At 47.8% G+C, this 17,254-nt stretch overlaps 5 protein-coding genes and 1 non-coding gene across 6 annotated transcripts; 3 read left to right on the top strand and 3 right to left on the bottom strand.

Moving 5' to 3' along the window:
- Positions 1–6: 6 nt before the first annotated feature.
- On the bottom strand, positions 7–8,987 carry HD556DRAFT_1404866 (phosphatidylinositol 3-kinase). The gene is made up of 32 exons (XM_041303949.1): positions 8,695–8,987; positions 8,515–8,647; positions 7,921–8,465; positions 7,670–7,871; positions 7,516–7,618; positions 7,272–7,465; positions 7,096–7,217; positions 6,974–7,046; positions 6,727–6,927; positions 6,435–6,672; positions 5,927–6,383; positions 5,641–5,877; positions 4,965–5,579; positions 4,810–4,913; positions 4,483–4,759; positions 3,688–4,433; positions 3,528–3,638; positions 3,301–3,478; positions 2,965–3,243; positions 2,728–2,917; positions 2,516–2,679; positions 2,109–2,465; positions 1,916–2,053; positions 1,756–1,861; positions 1,564–1,701; positions 1,263–1,510; positions 860–1,213; positions 645–807; positions 491–595; positions 356–442; positions 188–293; positions 7–136 (listed from the first exon to the last, which is right to left on the bottom strand). The coding sequence occupies exons 1-32, from the start codon at positions 8,806–8,808 to the stop codon at positions 121–123; spliced, it is 7,101 nt and encodes a 2,366-aa protein (XP_041155516.1). The 5' UTR covers positions 8,809–8,987; the 3' UTR covers positions 7–120.
- A 198-nt stretch (positions 8,988–9,185) lies between these two features.
- Positions 9,186–9,269, top strand: HD556DRAFT_t103. The gene has a single exon. It is a non-coding gene; the product is annotated as a tRNA-Pro (tRNA).
- Positions 9,270–9,354: 85 nt separating this feature from the next.
- On the top strand, positions 9,355–10,704 carry HD556DRAFT_909693 (uncharacterized protein). The gene is made up of 3 exons (XM_041312004.1): positions 9,355–10,067; positions 10,128–10,375; positions 10,435–10,704. Exons 1-3 carry the CDS (start codon positions 9,845–9,847, stop codon positions 10,615–10,617), a joined length of 654 nt encoding a protein of 217 aa, XP_041155515.1. The 5' UTR covers positions 9,355–9,844; the 3' UTR covers positions 10,618–10,704.
- An 869-nt stretch (positions 10,705–11,573) lies between these two features.
- On the top strand, positions 11,574–13,434 carry HD556DRAFT_1245475 (uncharacterized protein; the record flags this gene model as incomplete). Its single annotated transcript, XM_041298535.1, has 11 exons — positions 11,574–11,763; positions 11,816–11,843; positions 11,894–12,171; positions 12,221–12,293; positions 12,353–12,442; positions 12,490–12,638; positions 12,695–12,788; positions 12,841–12,923; positions 12,982–13,065; positions 13,183–13,209; positions 13,259–13,434. Coding segments are annotated over 11 exons (1,272 nt in total), but the record flags the coding sequence as incomplete, so codon positions are not given.
- On the bottom strand, positions 13,391–16,028 carry HD556DRAFT_1298160 (X-domain of DnaJ-containing-domain-containing protein). The gene is made up of 14 exons (XM_041299449.1): positions 15,841–16,028; positions 15,722–15,787; positions 15,604–15,659; positions 15,524–15,551; positions 15,431–15,469; positions 15,289–15,369; positions 14,700–15,191; positions 14,570–14,643; positions 14,448–14,519; positions 14,290–14,392; positions 14,176–14,232; positions 14,060–14,122; positions 13,910–13,986; positions 13,391–13,848 (listed from the first exon to the last, which is right to left on the bottom strand). The coding sequence occupies exons 1-14, from the start codon at positions 15,871–15,873 to the stop codon at positions 13,689–13,691; spliced, it is 1,401 nt and encodes a 466-aa protein (XP_041155513.1). The 5' UTR covers positions 15,874–16,028; the 3' UTR covers positions 13,391–13,688.
- Positions 16,029–17,247, bottom strand: HD556DRAFT_1298158 (uncharacterized protein). The gene is made up of 2 exons (XM_041299448.1): positions 16,914–17,247; positions 16,029–16,859 (listed from the first exon to the last, which is right to left on the bottom strand). The coding sequence occupies exons 1-2, from the start codon at positions 17,088–17,090 to the stop codon at positions 16,281–16,283; spliced, it is 756 nt and encodes a 251-aa protein (XP_041155512.1). The 5' UTR covers positions 17,091–17,247; the 3' UTR covers positions 16,029–16,280.
- Positions 17,248–17,254: the final 7 nt, after the last annotated feature.

Below are 17,254 nucleotides of genomic sequence, written 5' to 3'. Positions count from 1 at the left end.
CGAACATTTGTTAATAGCAACTAATAGAAAGTAAAATTGCAGATGACTATTGTATAGGTACAGAAATGTAGAACATGTGGATATCTATTTATATGAGATGGACGAGACAACAGACACCTGTTACCAAAATGCACACCTATGAAATATAATTGAGCTCAATACAATCAGGACAACAAAGTCATCTTACCATCCAGAAAAGCATTGACAGAGGTTCTCAAGTGAGGTGGCCTGCAAGATAAGTTTGTCGACTTGAGCAGGAACGGGGAGGACAATGTCAGGGTTGAAGTCACGCCCTGTTGATTAAGAGAAATATATTCAGTAACGTAAAGGTGCAAACACACGGAAGAGGATGAACCTGTGAGCTTGTGCTGGACACGATTGTAGACAAGTAATGCACGCTCGTTCCGGACTTCTTGCCTCGCTCCAGGTCCCCCGACAACCTCTGCAAAATAATTAGTTTCTCCTTTCGGGGTGTACGCTAAATGCATACCGTTGAAAATATCGTTTTCATTCGCGCGCAGCTTGCGAGTTGGACCTTGAGGATATCCCGATACCTTAGCAAGTTCAGCAGCACGAACAGGATCGGTTTCGCCATCTGCTGTTCACATGAGCCAGTCGAATGATAATAATCAAGTGAGGCAGACCTTCAGGTCGGCGTGAATCAACGTCGGCTTGCATAAGCCGCCAATTTATCAGGGGATCATAAACAAAGGCCTCCAGGACTGCCATCAGGGACTCCTTATTCGCGCGCAGCACGGACATGGTAATTTCACAGGTATGCCGGAAACTTCCTTCAATGCCGCTTATCTGCACCGTCATAGTGAGCTTAGGAATGCCTACAGTCTGTTACGAAAATTACCTCCATGGCATGTGTGAGCATACGAGTAAGTCTGAACGGAATCTTCTCGGGGAACTTCTCGCGATGCATGGCGACTTCAAAGCAGTCCCCGAAATCGATGTGAACAACTTTGCCGGTCGTGCGCTCCAGTAATAGATTGGACGGATGGCGGTCGCCAAGACCCAAAATATGGCCAACCATGCTGTTCACTGCCAGAGAGCGGGTATAGGTCGCACGGCGTTCAAGCCAATGCTCTGAATTTGCGCTCTTCAGCCATAGCACGCGATAGAGATCCTGACCGGTGGTATTCTCTAACGCATATTCAAATACTTCAACCTTTTGTAGTAACGTTAGGTTCTCGTAGTCAGGTGCCATCTGGGACATATCAGTAGATGAGACATGTCCTCTAAATAGTAATACATACCTGGAGCATTAGTCGATACTCTATATTCAAAAGAACTTTGCGAGAGTCTCGATAGTCACGAACAAGGACGTGCAAAGTATCGCTGTCCTTTACCCAGCCAAAGAGACCGGCGTTGGGTGCCAATGGAATGACAGAGTAACGCTGGATGTGTAAGCGTCGCTTGAAGCTGTTGGTATCAACAGACAGAAGGGTATTGACAAGACTGAACAACTGCATAACACGCTCGTCTTGACGCAAGTCTTCGTGCCCTGTATATAAAGCAATAAGCGATGTAGTAGTGTTGGGGTGACCATGCTATTACCTTTCAAACCATATTGGTAGTCCTGGCCATCACTGCCCTTCAGGGATAGTCGCCGTGGTCGCTGCTTGGAAGCTATAACAGTGAGCTTGGTGGCGAATGATGCAATGCGAACGACGTCTCGGCCACTCTGATATGTTCCTTAGGTTGGCCAATAAGTACAGCGCAGTACCAAGTAAAATTCAAGGTACATACCGGGCATCGCCAGATCAAGATCGCGGGCTTTTAGCAATTGCGGTGATACATATTGCAGGTCCAATGTAGTCAATTGGGGTAACTGCTTCTCCACTTTTCTAAAGACCTGAAAGGATACAAGATAAGCAAACAGAGTTGATAATCTACTTTCCCAACTTACCCCATAGTAGATATCCCAAGCTTTGTTCAGCTCTGACATCTCGCCGAATGCGCGGTACCGCCGACAAGCCTCCCGAGCTTCATGCAAGTCGCGACCAAATGTTTGCGCGAATGATGTTTCCCTAGCTGTTGTTGGCCCCTATTCCGTGATGCCTGAGCAATTTTGATAATAAACTCCGAGTGGATGCACTTACAGCCTCGAGCGTCTCATGGAGGGGCTCCAAAGTCGCGATCATCCCCTCGGGATTTTTGTCATTGAAGAAAAGACGAGAGGCTTCTTCTAAACCTTCGTGCCACATCTCGTGCCAAAGAATGGCAACTCGGATGAGTTCATGACTGACAACAAGCGCCTGTTCCACGATGATAGGGCTGTGTTCTCTCATTCTGTCCATAATGGCCAGGGCTGCATTCTTCCGAGATATGCTAGAGGACTTGGAAGCTACAGTCAAAGGATATATGAGAGCCTGGGGGTGGTGCTTTCCAACTTCGGTAAGAAGGTTGTTGATATTTCGCCGCACATTGACGCTTGGAGTTTGGATCCGGGCAATGATCTAAGGAAATGTTTCAACAAGAAATGGGACCAATGCTAATTTGTGCTCACCTGAGGAATGACTTCCAACCACGTGTCAACCTCGACCACGGAGAAGCCGCTGGCCATGGCCTGACTGACATCGTCGTGTGCGCCAAACTTGAACCACAGCGTGAGCAACCTAAGAGTATCTTGTAAAGCGTTCTCATTTCGGAGGCCGATCGAGCGAAAGAACCCTATTTCAGAGTGAGTGGGAACCTGAACTTTGGAAAGAATAAACTGACCTTGAACAGCCTGCACGATATGGGCAGCAAGCCCACTCCCGGGGATGTCGACAGCCGTGCTTTCCTTTTGACTCTCCAGATGGCCAATGACCTCGAAATTAGCTAGCGCCCATGTATGCCAGGCCTTATACCAATTAGGATCATAATGGGTTGCCAGAAGGTACGAATGCAATATGTCTTTGACATTCCGCTGACCAGCTAGTGAGTAAGAGATGCGACTAGGATCAATGCACGTACAGCGCCCCAATCCTCCTTCAGTTCTACTTGCCATTGCCCTTGTTTGAAGTAACAACGAGCGAGAAGACGTGAGAGTTCTTCCAGCTTAGCTTTGCCAACACCAGATCTTTGTGAGTGATCCTTAGATTCCACCTGCAAATCCCTTGCAAGGCTTGCAGAGAATTGCCGCAAGAAGTTGAGGCTTTCCTCACGAGCGCCGGTGGACCACATATATTTGAGTTGTGCATAGACAACGTTTGGAGGAGCTTTCATGTGCTGGTCGTCTCGAAGATGCTGTAGCTGAAAACAAAACAGAAATGGAATCATTGTAATGTATTAACGTTGTCATTCACGCACCCTTTCCGGTGAAAGCAATGAATTGATCGTCTTCTCTGCCAATGCCATACGGTCTGACTTGCGGCAAAGGTTCGCGAATTTGATCCACATAACAGGATCATCTTCTGGGTTGAGGACAAGGGCTCTAACTTGCAGAATCCGTTGCCAGGTTTCAACATCTGGTTGACAGCCTTGCAGTCTTGTGAAGAAGTGTAAGGGCAAGTATTGCACAAGTTTTGAATACGCACCTCTTCATCCAAGTTTTTCGCATTGCTGCCTGGCGGTCGGTTTGATCTGCATACTGTTTATACACAATGATCTCCTCCAGCTCCGAGAGCATCTGTGCGCGAACAAGAGTGCTGCACTATGTTAGTACACAGTAAACTCGGGGTACAAGGCCTAACTCACTTGTAAGACCGGCCGTATCCTTCTCCAACAAAGGAAGTCAACTCTGGCTCGAGTAAGTCTCTTGCTTTACCGATCTCCTTGAGAGCCTTTGGGAACTGATTCTGATGTACTGAAAGAATGGCTTTGTAGAACGCTCTATCTGGTGAATCGGCCCTCATGGCAGCGATATAATCATCCATTGAATCCCATTCACGAAGTGACCATGCCGCTGCAGCGGCCATCGGAGCTATTTCGCGGCGATCCTCGTGATTGGCATTTGACCAGTTCTCATCTACTTGAGCGGCAAGCTGATCCCATTCACCCAGGGCATGCAGACATTTCATGCGCCCGATCTGGACGTCGGGTGCGTCTGGATCCTCTTGAGCTTTCTTCTCGTATGCATTAAGTGCCTCTTGCCATCTACCCAGGCGCTCGTACCATTCCTCGTGCTTGCTGACGTCGTACTGCTCTCGAGCAATAATGAGAGTACCCCAAGCGGCATCGTGTTGCTGTAGCTTGGTGTTGATTCCGATCAACGCTTCGATGATGTTCGGGGAAGTTTCAGTAAAGAATTCGAGCTCCTTGTAGTGAAGAGCTTTCGCGTAGGCATGGAACCTCATGGCATACTCTCCCAGAGTGCGATGTTCGATGGGGAGTGGCTTCTCCTCATGTTCCATGAACTCAGCTAAGCTAAGCAGTCGATGCACGAGATCAGACGGAGCAGTGGTGGAGGTGATGGCGCATTCGATGGATCGCACGAGGCCTTCCTAATTAAGCGGTTAGCATGAATCGGTTATGAGTACAAGATGGATTCACTTGATACTGATCATAGAGTTCTGTCCAGCAGGATATAAATGCTGCATTGAACAGTTCTTTTGCCAAAGGAGGGTGAATATCGACAAGGCTCATGCAAGCCCGAAGCGCGTGCGATGGAGATTCCTTCATCAACTCTACAGAAAGGCGGTGCATCCACTCTGTCCAATCTTCCCTTGTGCTCGCGGAGGACACGTCCCACGCTTGCTTCAAATGCTGTTGGTTTACAGTCAATTTAGCCGCTTCCGCAGGCACGGAGATTTCTGCAGCCTTGGATTCGCTGAAGGGACATCAGAAACTAACATCATGAAGTTACCCAAAGAGACGCACAGCAAGTCATGAGTGCCTGGCTCCTGTGGTAGACGTTCCCCATTCAGGAGCTTCGATATCAAATTCTCATACCTGGGATGAGGTATACGATTCCGGAGCAGGCACTATCTTGCGGTCAATAATCCCAAAAGGAGGAATAAATCAACAATACACACCTTGTTGATAGTGGGCACGAAAATAGCGAAATCAGATCCGAGTTGGACAACTAGTGCGCACAGGGTGTCCATCACCGCTTGTCGAAGCTCGTTGTTGTTACCCTCTAGCACACGGATCAAAGGGTGGACGATGCGAGAAGCGTGGTCAGAGAAATTGACGCGGAGGGATAAATGAGCTATAGTCTGTATTGCTTTCTTGCGGAGCAGAGTGGTAGCATCAGGTCGTTCAGCAGATTTGACAATAACGGGGATGACGAGGTGAAGGTACTCCTCGATATTTGCCCCGAATGTGAGGAAAGAATCAAAAATCTTAATCTGAGTAGTCATTTTCTTCTCGAGGTCTCCTTCGAAAACTTTCAGAAGATGAGGCAGGATAGTTGGTAGAAAAGGTTTGAACTCGGCGTCTAAAGCCTTCCCCAGCGCCTCAATCAACGATACTATGGGAAGCTGAAGGGAGGCGTTCTCCCAAAGCTCCGTCACAAGGCTAAAGACCTCTGGCATATAATTGCGGATATGTTGCTTAATTATCCCAACTAGGATAGCCAATTGCTGCAGGTGAAATTCTTGCAAACGGGCTGTGGAGGTGCGAGCCACGGCAGTAAAGGCAGGAATGATCTTTCGAAACATTTGGGTCAGTTCGACGTTTGGTCATGCAGTAGCAAGAGAACTGATGCACCTGCGGTAGGAAGGCCACACATTTCAACCCTTGCGTCCTGAAAATGTTCATGATCGCTTCGATGACGGTGTGGTGGTGATTGCTAAGTGATTGATCCTTCAAAACAGCCAGAAGAGACGTGATCACAACGGTCTGGTAATAGTCGTCACTGCCGGTCAATGACCCTGTTTGAGAAATGGCGACAGCATTGACAGCAGGAAGTGGTGTTTCATTCGTGACTTCCTCATCCGGTCTCGCCTGAGGATATGTCAGTAAATCAAAGCGAAGAGATGCATACCAGACAAACCTTTCGCCTATATGGATCCAGAGCTCCAAGGATACCGAGAACTTTGACGACTTCTCTTACGACTTCGCGGCGTGCATGCGGAGCGGATTCGCTTCTCAGAATGCGTCCCAAGATTGGAAGTAACTGAGGATAGTCTACCAAGGGTGTTATGACATATCCGGTGCTAGAACACAACTGGCCAAGAGTGTGGAGAGCAGCATCACGCTTGACATGAGCCGGGTCGGAGAGTCTGGAGATGATGACCTGCATGAGCTCCGGGATATGAGGAGCCACATCTTCCCCGCCAACAGCTGCCAGTTCCCCGAGACACATGAGAACATTTGCAGCTACAGCCGGGTTACTGTCATTCGCCTTCTGCAATAGGACGCGGAGCATAGGGAGTGCATATGGCTTTATGAGACGTTGAGTCGCGCCCACCAAGAGAGTGAGAAGGCGGGTGCAGTCTTCGCGATTTCGCCTGTAAAAATGTTCATGGCTTGATCTAGGTCATGGGGATAAATGGACGCACATTACAGTTGAGTATTCTAACTCTGTCAATAGTTGTATCAGAGCCTTACGCAAGGACGGCATGACGTAGGCAGGGTTATGCTTGGCAAGACGTCCAATCAAAGTGACAGTAGTAACACGATTCTCGAAGACCTCATCATTTAGGGCGATAAAGATTGACCTGACGTTCTCCGCTTGCGCCAAGTGCTTATCAAACCTTTCATGAAGAGAGGATAGAACAGTTTGCCGAATGGTAGGGTCTTTAAGCAATATCAATTATGTTAGGTAGTCTGTAGGGGAACAAATGAACCTACCTGGGTCTGCAATGCCTACTGTGAGCAGTTTGTCGAGAACGTCGCTGATTATTTCAATCGCGTGACTACTCGCTTGGTAGCAAATTGGGTCCCTGACGAACAGTCTGCAACAAGTGAGAGCACCAGCACGTCGAACCTCTGCATTGTCGTCTTCCAGATAAGGAAGCGCGGCATTGCGGACAAACTCGTTCAAGATGTGACCTGCTCATGTTGAGTACACTATATTGAATAGCAACAGGTAGCTTACCGCTGAAGTCAAAGGTGCCAAGCGTGGACAACGCAAGTGTGATGAGCTCAGGACTCTTACCGCTCCTGGTTGTCTTCGCGAGTCGTGCTTAGTATGATCGACAGAAGTGTTGAAGAACTTACCTGAGATGAGCTCAAGTCTCTCGTAAACGCAGAGACGTCAGTCCTGACAAGGGAAGGTGGGGCTCCGATGGCTTTATAAGGTTGTCCACATAAGATCATGGAAAGTAGATCCAGTAGACGGTCTGAGTATGTGTTTGTTTTAGTAAGAATGTCATGTGCAGTGTTGACTGACGCACCTTGAATAGTCTTTAGCAAAGGAGGGATATTACGTGCAATGGCCATCAGCGCCTGTCTAAGAGGCTCACTCAGGCCGCACGCAAAGAATAAATCAAGTTGATCGTGAAGAAGCTTTGTGAGGTTTGGACCAACAGCCGAAGCAAGCATTCCGACGCATTGGAAAATAGGTTCTTCAGAAGGAGCATTCTTCTTTCTGTAGAAAGAGTTCTGATGACTGCATATAATAGTCTATATAAGACGTACCCCCTGGCTTGTAGACCAAGCTTAATTTGAGCCATGATAGAATCGAGGAAAGGTTTCATATCACTTCCTACGGCAGTGGCAGTGTGACCGATGGCGATGAATGCTGACGAAACAAATCAATATGTAGCATTTTGACTGATAAGGGGATGCAAACCAAAGGACCTCTCGTTTGGCTTTTCCAGCTGAGTTAGTAGATGTCCCATGGATTTGTGCAGGTGATGTTCTGAGAAAACTTGCGTTTCGTAGGCAGCGAGAGTCGGGATTAGGGTGATGACCATCTTGCGAACGAGACCGTCTCGATGTGATTTGAAGCGAAGAATTTGTTCCGCAGTATCCAAAAACGATTCTCTCATAAACTGAAGACAAATATCATTCAAATGCGATGACGGTGCTGAAAACACTTGCCATATCACCATGCAACAACAGTTCTCGGTATGTGAGAAGAGACCCATGGATGACTTCAGGTTGTGACATTTTGAGCCCCAGTTGCGCGTCCTGAAGAATCTTCATGAGGTAAGTCGTACGTGTTTGCCGTTCACGTGTTGTAACAATCTCAAGGCATGCAGCAAGAAGTTCTGCAGCTCCCTCCCTGACAATGTTTCGAGAGTCCCGAAGAGGTATGAGTATCTTGTCAAATACGAGGCTGATGTGGGAATGAAAATATATCGCACTGTTGCGTGCGAGCTCCTTCAGGATAAGCACTCCGGCATAGCGGGGAGACTCCTGCTTGTCACCCTGTAACAGTTCCACTGCAGCTGGAACTTCTAAATCCATAAAGCGTTCTCCGAAGTCGGCGCCGCCAATTGCAGCAATTTGGCCGAGTGTTTTGGATGCTGCCAGCATGATGTTGACATCGTGATTTGGCAGTAGCTGCTTGACGTAGTTGTAAAACCGAAAGAGGTACTTCTTTGAACCAATAGTGTCCTCTCCTTCACTTTCAAGGAGGTGATCTAAGTGGGATGAGCTATACAACCGTGGTACCATGACGTTTAGACGCACCTATGGCCAGAAGTCCACCTAATCTATCTACATTATTCTGACTGTGCATGAGGTCGAACAAGCGTTTGTTGATGTCATCATCCCAAAGTTTTGCTACAGCATCAGATGGCATTTCTGCGACAGTCATTGCAACCTGCTAAACCATGAGAAGTGACTCGCACGCATGAATGACGAACGCACATAGCGACGCAACTCTGTTGCAGCTTGCAATCGAGCATCGTGGGCAGTGCTCCGTAGGCCTTGGAAGATCTGCCCGAGGTGATCCGTGTGGGCATACTGAGTTACGGACGTCATACTTATCGTCGCCAGCGTCCTAAATGTTCTACTGCTGCACCTGCAGTCCGACTACAGGATCGCAACACGCTGTGGACACTTGAAGAGGGAAGACTATTTACGGCAAACCTAGAACCTGATCCGTCCTGTTTACGTTTATTGAATTCTAAAGATTGTCACCATAGACTTAGCTATCAACGTTACATCCATTCTTGATTAATGATTAATGATTCTTGACCATGGTAACGTGTATCGGAGGAACGGTTGGTTTCATTCGTCTATGGCGCCTAATTCTTGAAACGTAAAGAGACTTCAGTACTTCAGCTTCGAAGTTCAGCTATTCGATCTTTAATTGCCAATATTTACCAAAGCTGGTCCATCCACCATCAATGCATCACGGCCTGGTGGTCTAGTAGTATGATTCCTTGTTAGGGTGTTCGTCAATTTCGAGGAGGTCCCGGGTTCAATTCCCGGCCAGGCCCTGTTTTTTTGACGCCATCGATTGGGAAGTGAAACCCAGTACATAAGGAATATTTCGATTCCAGGATATCCGACCCCCTTCAGCATCTGCGCCAACCGCTCATCGATGCAAATTGACTGAAAAATTTGTATCGTGAAAACATTACAAACCAGTCGAGCGTCGCTAGCACTCGCGACGCTTGATGGCACGCTTAATTTGCGTATGATAGCTCTAGATATCACAGGTGGACTGGTTCTTATTACTGGGCGTGATTACTAGTTGATTCCCGAACTCAGGCTAACTCGAGTCCCCGGACTCCACGACTGTCAGGACTCAGTACTCAGGATTGTTGCTCTCTGAACTGAGTCTATGTCGTTCCAGGACTGTCAAACTCTACTAGTATACTTATAGAATAGGCCAAGATCTAGAATAGGCCCCAGCATCAAGCGACGTGCTTGACCCGTGACAGTTATTGTCATCATCCGCAGCTGCGCAGTTTATGCGCAGTTTATCATTGTGCTCGGGGTCCACCTCCTTTGGTGATGTTAAATGGGCTACTGATGAGTTCTAACAAGTATTGAATGCACCGCTGTCAGGATGATACTGCAGAGCAAGGAAGAACCGCAGTTACACACCGCTATGCCTATTCAAGACGATGAGGAACCCTACGAGTCTCCATCCCATATTCCAGATCACGACCCTCCGCCGTACAGCTTCTCGTCAGATTCTACGGTCGTAACGTCGGCTAACACGACAGGGCTCGCCAATGCGCTCACAATGAAGACCATTCGGCTGGAAAAGCACCATGAGTTGATATCCGGTAAGCACCATTTATGTCGTGTTTTATTTGGTTCTAAGGAAGTTTGACCCACCCATGCAGGCACGTACATCATCGACCCTGATGAGTCAGGAGACGAACCGTCCGCTCTACAAGGCTTTGCAGCCAGGCACAGTGACCCAGTAGGGCTAAGGAAAGCAGCCGACTTCCTCACTGCAGCGCCGCATGCCGTTTTTCGCAATCGTTTCGGGTCCATCTTTCTAACTCTAGCTACCAAAGGATCGTCAGAACAATGCCATCGGGCCATAATTGACGTTTCGACCCGCCATGGGGATATTGCCGTTAACTTGGTGAGTAAGAATTCTAAACTTCATCCCCATAACGTTGAGTCTTATGTTGTTGAAAATAGAGTTCTGTACATCCTGGTAAACGTATCACGCTGAAGGTAACTTCCCGAAGAGGTGAGTTGAAACGGATGGTGCTCAGACTGGCAGTACAAGTTGGCGCCCACGGAAGGTCCGATGACATGAGAGCCGTGTTCTTCGGATTTCACATGGGAAACCATGGAAAATCTCGTTTTCACTACGCCTAAATCTGTCTCTTCTACGTCACGCGTCAAAATGTGACACTGCTGCTTAGCTCTTCTTTTGCGTCATACTTATTTAATTTGTACTGACATTTTACATCTATCAGGCAAGATGGTAATACTGCTTCCCCCAACTTTTTGCGGGCACGTGCAGATACGCAGTAGCAAATTGGACGGCTATGACATTCTTCCAGGACTGTCTAGCAGCATCCGCAGCACGAGCGGGAAGAAGAAGAAAACGTTGTTACTCATCGGCGACAATACTCCAACTACTTCAGAAGGGAGTAAATCCATGGATCAGTGTCTTCTCTCCTCACGCCACGGAAGGATTGTCCTAGGCTTGAGCGGACGAGACAGCATGCCAACACCACAACGAGAGGATAACATTTTGAGGAAAATAGGTTCCTTTTTCCGCGGTGGTGAAAGTACGGGAAGTTCTTTACAGGATCTCACACAACCTCATTGACCTCACGACCAGGTTCTTGAGATTGTGTAGATACACACGAAGTATCAATCTTCTATCACAGATGAACGTGAGCAATCGTACGCGTAGACTTACCTAACTCCGATGGTACCGGAGTATGGATCACACTTCATTCCGCGTTCGATATGCACCAGGTGTCAAGCGCCGAATAGTTGATAAACTCATGTTACCAAGGACCCCGTTTAGTGATCCCCCACTCCACTCTTCGCTACCACTTTATCGCTGTCCATCTGATGTCGTTAGACGCCTCTGATGTCAATCACCATAGCGGGTGCCTTTCCCTAAGACGCTTGTTCAAGTTTAAACCTCAACGCGTACCTAAGAGTTCCAGTACACAAGCGAACTCATCCCATATATGTGATCAGACGCGAAAGGCATCTGATTCAGAAAGAGATGCTAAGATCGTATGTTTTGTCTTTGCATCATTTTGTGTGTAAACTTACCCTTTACCGTCCCATAGACTGATCTGACCTCTCGTGTGTTTTATGATACGTGCTGTGACTTTGGAAGCAGATTCGATACTGCAGTATCCCAGTGGGAGGCTCCTCCCGTTTATTCAGACCTGCCTTCTTCTAATGATTCTATACGTGGAGAAATACGGCACACGATAGAAACTGTGATCGACACACTCGATTCTTCCCTACGATCGCTCAGTCTCCAGATTCATAGTAAGCTCCTCAGCTCTGGTCTCGTTTATATCTTTGACTGTGGGATACATAGGCCACCCAGAATTAATGTTTGAAGAAATGTCTGCAGCACGTGTATCCCTCGCGCATGTTACTGATGGAAATTTCACAGATTTGCTCACAGACTTCTGTCTGATTACATGGAAAGTCATGGGTTTTCTGTGACGAGGCATTATCTCGGCCTCAAGACTGCTTGGAAGGCTGAATATACCCACGGACAGGGAGGCAGAACCCTTGGGATTAATTCGGAGATGGATGCCTTACCTGAGATTGGGCATGCATGTGGCCACAACCTCATTGCAATCAGTGGGGTAGGTGTGGCATTAGCCATAAAATCCGCATTGGAAACCTACAACGTTCCTGGTACTGTCGTTCTTCTAGGAACCCCAGGTAACCAGTTTGAATTCGGGCCGACATGAAATACTAATTTCTGGTTCAGCTGAAGAAGGCGGTGGAGGAAAGATTATCCTGCTTGAGCGAGGAGCCTACAAAGGGATGGATGCTTGTTTAATGTCCGTGTGTCCCGCTACATGCATTCGGAGCATCACTGATACATGCGTGGCCAATACAGGTGTCATCCTTCCCCTGGGCCCGAGCTATCTTCGTTTGTGGTATCTTCGTTGGCGATGCAATCTATAGATGCCGAATTCTTTGGGCAATCGTGGGTCTTGTGGTTCGTATATGGTCTCATGAGTTAATCCGAAACAGCGCTCATGCTGGCAATGCTCCATGGGAAGGTGCCAACGCACTTGATGCTGCGTTTTTATCATACTCCAGCGTCTCCGTGTTACGACAGCAGATCAAACCTGACCACAGAGTCAACGGTGTGATAAACGGGAGTGAGAGAGCCGCGAATGGTACGGTCTAACAACTACTATCACTGAAGATAGATAACCCAACAAGCCTTTTACAGTAATCCCAGACTACGCCAAAATGAGGTGGTATGTCCGAGCGCCGACACGAGACCAGTTAACGCAACTGACTGAAAGAGTATGCGCCTGTTTTGAGTCAGCCTGTATCATAATCTGTATGGTGCACGGGAACTTACAAGGTTCACAGGGGTGCGGCGCTGGCAACTTCCTGCCGTCTGAAGATTACAAAGAACACGCCCTATTACGACTTACGGCAGAATAGCATCCTCGGTAAGTCGCCTTCTAAGATGTTTTTGATTAATCAATATAATTTATACTAGTTATACAGCGGGTGCCTTCTCTCACACGATATGTCAAGAGTATGGCATGAACGTCGGGCAATATCCTTCAGGGGCATCTACAGATTTCGTATGTGTGCATATTTATTATTAAATATTCCCAACTTGATATATTACCTAATAGGGCAATGTTTCATACGGCAAATGCCATCTCTTCTAATGGCAAATTTGTTTACTGATTGTATTTTTAGTCTTGCCCTCGCTACATCCAGCTTTTGGTATGTCGTGGCGCGACTATCTCTACACTTATCTGACCGTGCGCTAAAGCCATCCCTACGCGGCCCAATGGGGGAAACCATTCGCCAGCATTCACTGATTCTGCGCGAACCACGGAAGCCCACAAAGCGTGTATGCTTACCACTAAGGCCTTGGCGTGTACCGGCTTCCGTGTCCTGGAAGACAATATTTTTTTCATCCGGGTATGCGTGTTACCTATCAGTTGATCTCCATTCGTGCTCAACGTTTAATATGACAGGTACAAGAGGCCTTTGAGGCCAGCATGTGATACAATCCATAATGGAGAGCTCATGAGTGTATGTTTAGCATGAGATAGGTAACCACCGCACCACGTATGTACTTATATGCAGAGCATCATCACAGAAAGATTCAAAGAATAGTCATAAAAATCAAAAGCAGTCCTGTCCTAAGATCCGATCCGATCGTACACGCCCCACCCCGAACCCCGGCTGTCTCTGCGCTACTGATATTTACGTGTTCCCGAGTCTCCTTCAGCTTGTTCTTTCATCGGATGCTCGCCTTCATGCAGTGACATCTCAGGCGTTGTGGTACCTTCTCTTCGGGTCTTTCCACGTAAGTGGTGATGCTTTGATTTGCCCTCTGCTGCTTCTGCGACCATTCTAAAATAAAAAGTCAACGTGTGCATAAGTCATCGCGGATCAACTTGGGAGCCGAACGCACCGCTCAAGTTCGCGTCGGACCTCGTCACTCTCATCGGGAACCGTGCTTTTAAATATATGTCCCATGATCATCAATCCCTGACAAGGAACGAGGTAAGAGTGACGTCATGTCAACGGATACAATCTTCGAATGACGACAAAATTAACACACCTTCGCCCGGTGGAACAAGACCTGATCGGACGCCTCTTTATCCTTAAGCACATTATCCACAACCTGAATAGGAATGGTTCAACTGCTGCGCATCCGTAAGAAACCCTTGAGCGTACCTCCCGGAGAACCTGAACGACCTCGAAACGCGTGCCTCGCCAAGATGCTAGCATGATCTAATGCGTGTCAACTTATTTCGTGAAAAGATTGACTATGTTGCGAAGTACACGGACCTTGCCTGTAACATCCTCTTCTAGTGCACGCATCACTTCCTCGTCGAGCTCCCCCTTCTTTTGTAAGCGGTCCATTTCGGACATGAGAGACTGCACGCTAAATCTGTTTTACATATATCGTGAACGTGTGAACACGAATATATAGATGAAAAACGAACGCGCTGCCGATGACACCCCATGCGTCTTTTGCCACTGAACCCTTCTCCTTCATTCGCGACCAGAAACCTGCACTGCGCCACATAAACGAATCCATAAGGGAACCAATAAAGACGCTACTCACATCCCTAGGAATTTCTTCGACTTCATAAACGAAGTAGCCTTCATCATATATACAGTCCCAATTGCATGCAGCAGCTGTCAATCCCCCGCTTAGCTAATTCAAAACATTGACGCGCACCAGCTACACATACCTCAACCCCAAAGCTCTCCAGTTTTAAATCGTCTGCTTCAAGTTTCATCCGTGCTTCGAATGCCTTTGTCTCGGGATCTTCCCTGTCGCCAGGCGCTTTCGCATCCACAAAGGGTCGTAGTCGCTCGATCAGCTTCGCAGTGAGCATCTTTACTCGTTCATCCATCGAGCGTTTGCGTTCATCATCAAGATCCTGGAGCTTCTTTTTCTGCTCTGGCGTGAGTTTATTGCGCTTCTTATCCTTCTCTTTGCTTTCTTTGCCGCCTGTAGAAGAGGTCGGGGACCCCAAAACAGACTGGCGCTTCGAAGCATCAGCAGAACTGGGTGTTAATGGTCCATGTGTCGATGGACCAGGTGCAGAAACGTGTGGTTCATGCGACACTGCTGCTGGTGGCGGGACGATGCCCTCTTTCTCGAGCTCGGCACGTTCCTCATCGGTCATTACTGTCTGTGCCACGGACGTCATCTCCTTCATCAAAGATATCTCGCCGATCTGCGTGTGCCACCAGAATCAGTCGACAATTTAATTGTCATGGATGGAGCCAAGAAATTAAAAATAGATCTCTAGTGTAAAGCAGGAAGAGACGCACATAATCTCTGAATCGCTCTCCACCAAACACGTTTGCGAAGAAACCCGCTGCGTCGTCTAGTTCTGTACTCTCCTTGTCCACCTAAACCACGCAAACCCATATCTAAATGTTAACCCTCGTATATACTGAAAGGTTGACGCACCATATTCTTCCCATTCTTGTCATAGACCGCTCTCAAATTCTAATCGTGTCTCAGTTTGGATTCAAATTATCAGGGTGGAAGAAAGAGGCGTACAGCATCTGATAGCACCTGATACGCTTTACTGTGTCTCATCAGTCCACCGCCAATTCATAGACGACTAACCGAAGATGTACCTTATGTCCTTGAATTTCTCTTCCGCGCCCACAGAAGAATTTTTGTCTGGGTGATACTACACCGGATATGTGAGCTAAAAGGTCTTGCTGAGGTGAGACCAGAGAGGAGCATACGTACTTTCATTGCTTGCTTCCTGTATGCCTTCTTGAGGTCCGTATCGTTAACATCCACGGGGACATCCAACTATGCGACTGGTGCTCAGTGCACGCTGTAAGAGATGTGGAGTTGCTGCGCACCAAGTCATAGTACTCTGTTTCGACTGGTGCCATTTTAGAATTATCTGTGCGTCTTTTGCCTCTATAGTACTAGTGTGGTTGGTTTGTCTATAAGATGGAAGGGAAGGGAAGAGATGCAGAAGAAGAGTCCGAAAAGCAAGGGGGATAAACGTTAACAACGTCACAGAATCCAAAAGACAGTGAGCACAGCCACTAAACCTGTAAACGACGGAAGAAGCGGACTTGACCGAAAGCAAGTTCTTGTCGGAAACAGTTAAAATTGCAATCTCAAACGGACATGATTTCAGTGCTACAATGGGGTGGAATAAAATAGTGAATGATGTGGACCATCTACATCCCTTGGTACGCTGGGTAACAAAGTGCGAGTTAATGATATGAAATAGGTAGCTGGCCAGACTTTCGCGCAGTTAAGTAGTGTCTGTGTCGAGATGAATAAATAATTATGAGTGGTTGACTTCATTTTCATCGTCCAACGCAAGCACGCTGGTTGAGAATCGCACTGATTTTCTTGGGGTTGTCGGGCGGGTCTCGGTCCCTGATGACGCTGTTGATGTCACACGCGCCGGCAAGGATGCAGATCGGTACCCGAGTATCAATTTTGACATACGGTGCCTTATGGACCGCAGGGACTGCAGGCCATCAGGTGTTGCTGGGCCTGCCGAGTTGATCGTAGATGTGGAGGGAGATGGGCGGATTAACGCAGTTGAGGTCGGAGGGGGACAATTTAAGGTAGTGCTAGTGCTTGTTTTCTTAAGGGAAGAGCGAGAAGGGGGTGGAGGAAGGCTGTGTGTGGGACGATGTGGTGCGGATGAGTCGCGGGGGTACCTTACATGAGAGGGTGATGAAGGCGCAGAATGCCGGTGATGACACGGATTTCGTAGATGAGGTGTGCAGGACACATGTAGGCCCATTGCAATTTGTTCAATGGTAGGACGGGAGACTGCGGAGTCTCTGTATCTCGCGTGCATTCGTGGATGAACATAAGGGTTTCGTTCTTCTGAGGTAGAATACATGCCATGCTGCGCAGTAGAATAATGAGAGTCGGCTGGGGGCAAATAAGGATGCTCGCTTACTAGGTTGTCTGCATGTCGTTTCCTCGGAGAAGCTAAAATGGTATGACTGATGGACTTGCGTATAGAGACGAAGAAGCGTGTAGCAGTTCCACTAAGTCCAGCTGCAGGACTCTGCTGGCGTGATTGAGGTTTGTCGTTCGTAGACACACGCGGAGAAGACACTAGGGCATTCATCATAGATCGAATGGTATGAGAAGAGGGTGCTCGAAGATCTGTGTGGTGACTCGTACGCGTGTGCGCGGTGCGCAGTACGTGATGTAATAAATATCGTGGTATGCGTTGTTTTCGCCTAGTAGCTAGGGTCCGACGTTAATGACGTGAATCATCCATGAACTCGAAGT

This window comes from Suillus plorans (assembly GCF_016647745.1).
Source record: "Suillus plorans strain S12 chromosome Unknown HD556scaffold_70, whole genome shotgun sequence".
Lineage (NCBI taxonomy): Eukaryota > Fungi > Basidiomycota > Agaricomycetes > Boletales > Suillaceae > Suillus > Suillus plorans.
The sequence above is the reverse complement of the archived record's forward strand: the minus strand, read 5'-3'. Positions and strand labels throughout refer to the sequence as shown.

What these genes read in the sequence shown, in the direction of transcription:
- HD556DRAFT_1298158 (XM_041299448.1), bottom strand. Translation starts at nt 17,090, where the DNA reads ATGATGAATGCCCTAGTGTCTTCTCCGCGTGTGTCTACGAACGACAAA. An exon ending in AACGACATGCAGACAACCTA is followed by an intron (nt 16,860 to 16,913) that starts GTAAGCGAGCAT and finishes TCTACTGCGCAG; the next exon opens with CATGGCATGTATTCTACCTC.
- HD556DRAFT_1404866 (XM_041303949.1), bottom strand. Translation starts at nt 8,808, where the DNA reads ATGACGTCCGTAACTCAGTATGCCCACACGGATCACCTCGGGCAGATC. An exon ending in GAGACTTGAGCTCATCTCAG is followed by an intron (nt 7,047 to 7,095) that starts GTAAGTTCTTCA and finishes CGACTCGCGAAG; the next exon opens with ACAACCAGGAGCGGTAAGAG. An exon ending in TGTCCAGCACAAGCTCACAG is followed by an intron (nt 294 to 355) that starts GTTCATCCTCTT and finishes CTTAATCAACAG; the next exon opens with GGCGTGACTTCAACCCTGAC.
- HD556DRAFT_1298160 (XM_041299449.1), bottom strand. Translation starts at nt 15,873, where the DNA reads ATGGCACCAGTCGAAACAGAGTACTATGACTTG. An exon ending in TGGGGTGTCATCGGCAGCGC is followed by an intron (nt 14,393 to 14,447) that starts GTTCGTTTTTCA and finishes TATGTAAAACAG; the next exon opens with ATTTAGCGTGCAGTCTCTCA. An exon ending in TCGTTCAGGTTCTCCGGGAG is followed by an intron (nt 14,123 to 14,175) that starts GTACGCTCAAGG and finishes ATTCCTATTCAG; the next exon opens with GTTGTGGATAATGTGCTTAA.
- HD556DRAFT_909693 (XM_041312004.1), top strand. Translation starts at nt 9,845, where the DNA reads ATGATACTGCAGAGCAAGGAAGAACCGCAGTTACACACCGCTATGCCT. An exon ending in GCACCATGAGTTGATATCCG is followed by an intron (nt 10,068 to 10,127) that starts GTAAGCACCATT and finishes CCACCCATGCAG; the next exon opens with GCACGTACATCATCGACCCT. An exon ending in GGGATATTGCCGTTAACTTG is followed by an intron (nt 10,376 to 10,434) that starts GTGAGTAAGAAT and finishes TGTTGAAAATAG; the next exon opens with AGTTCTGTACATCCTGGTAA.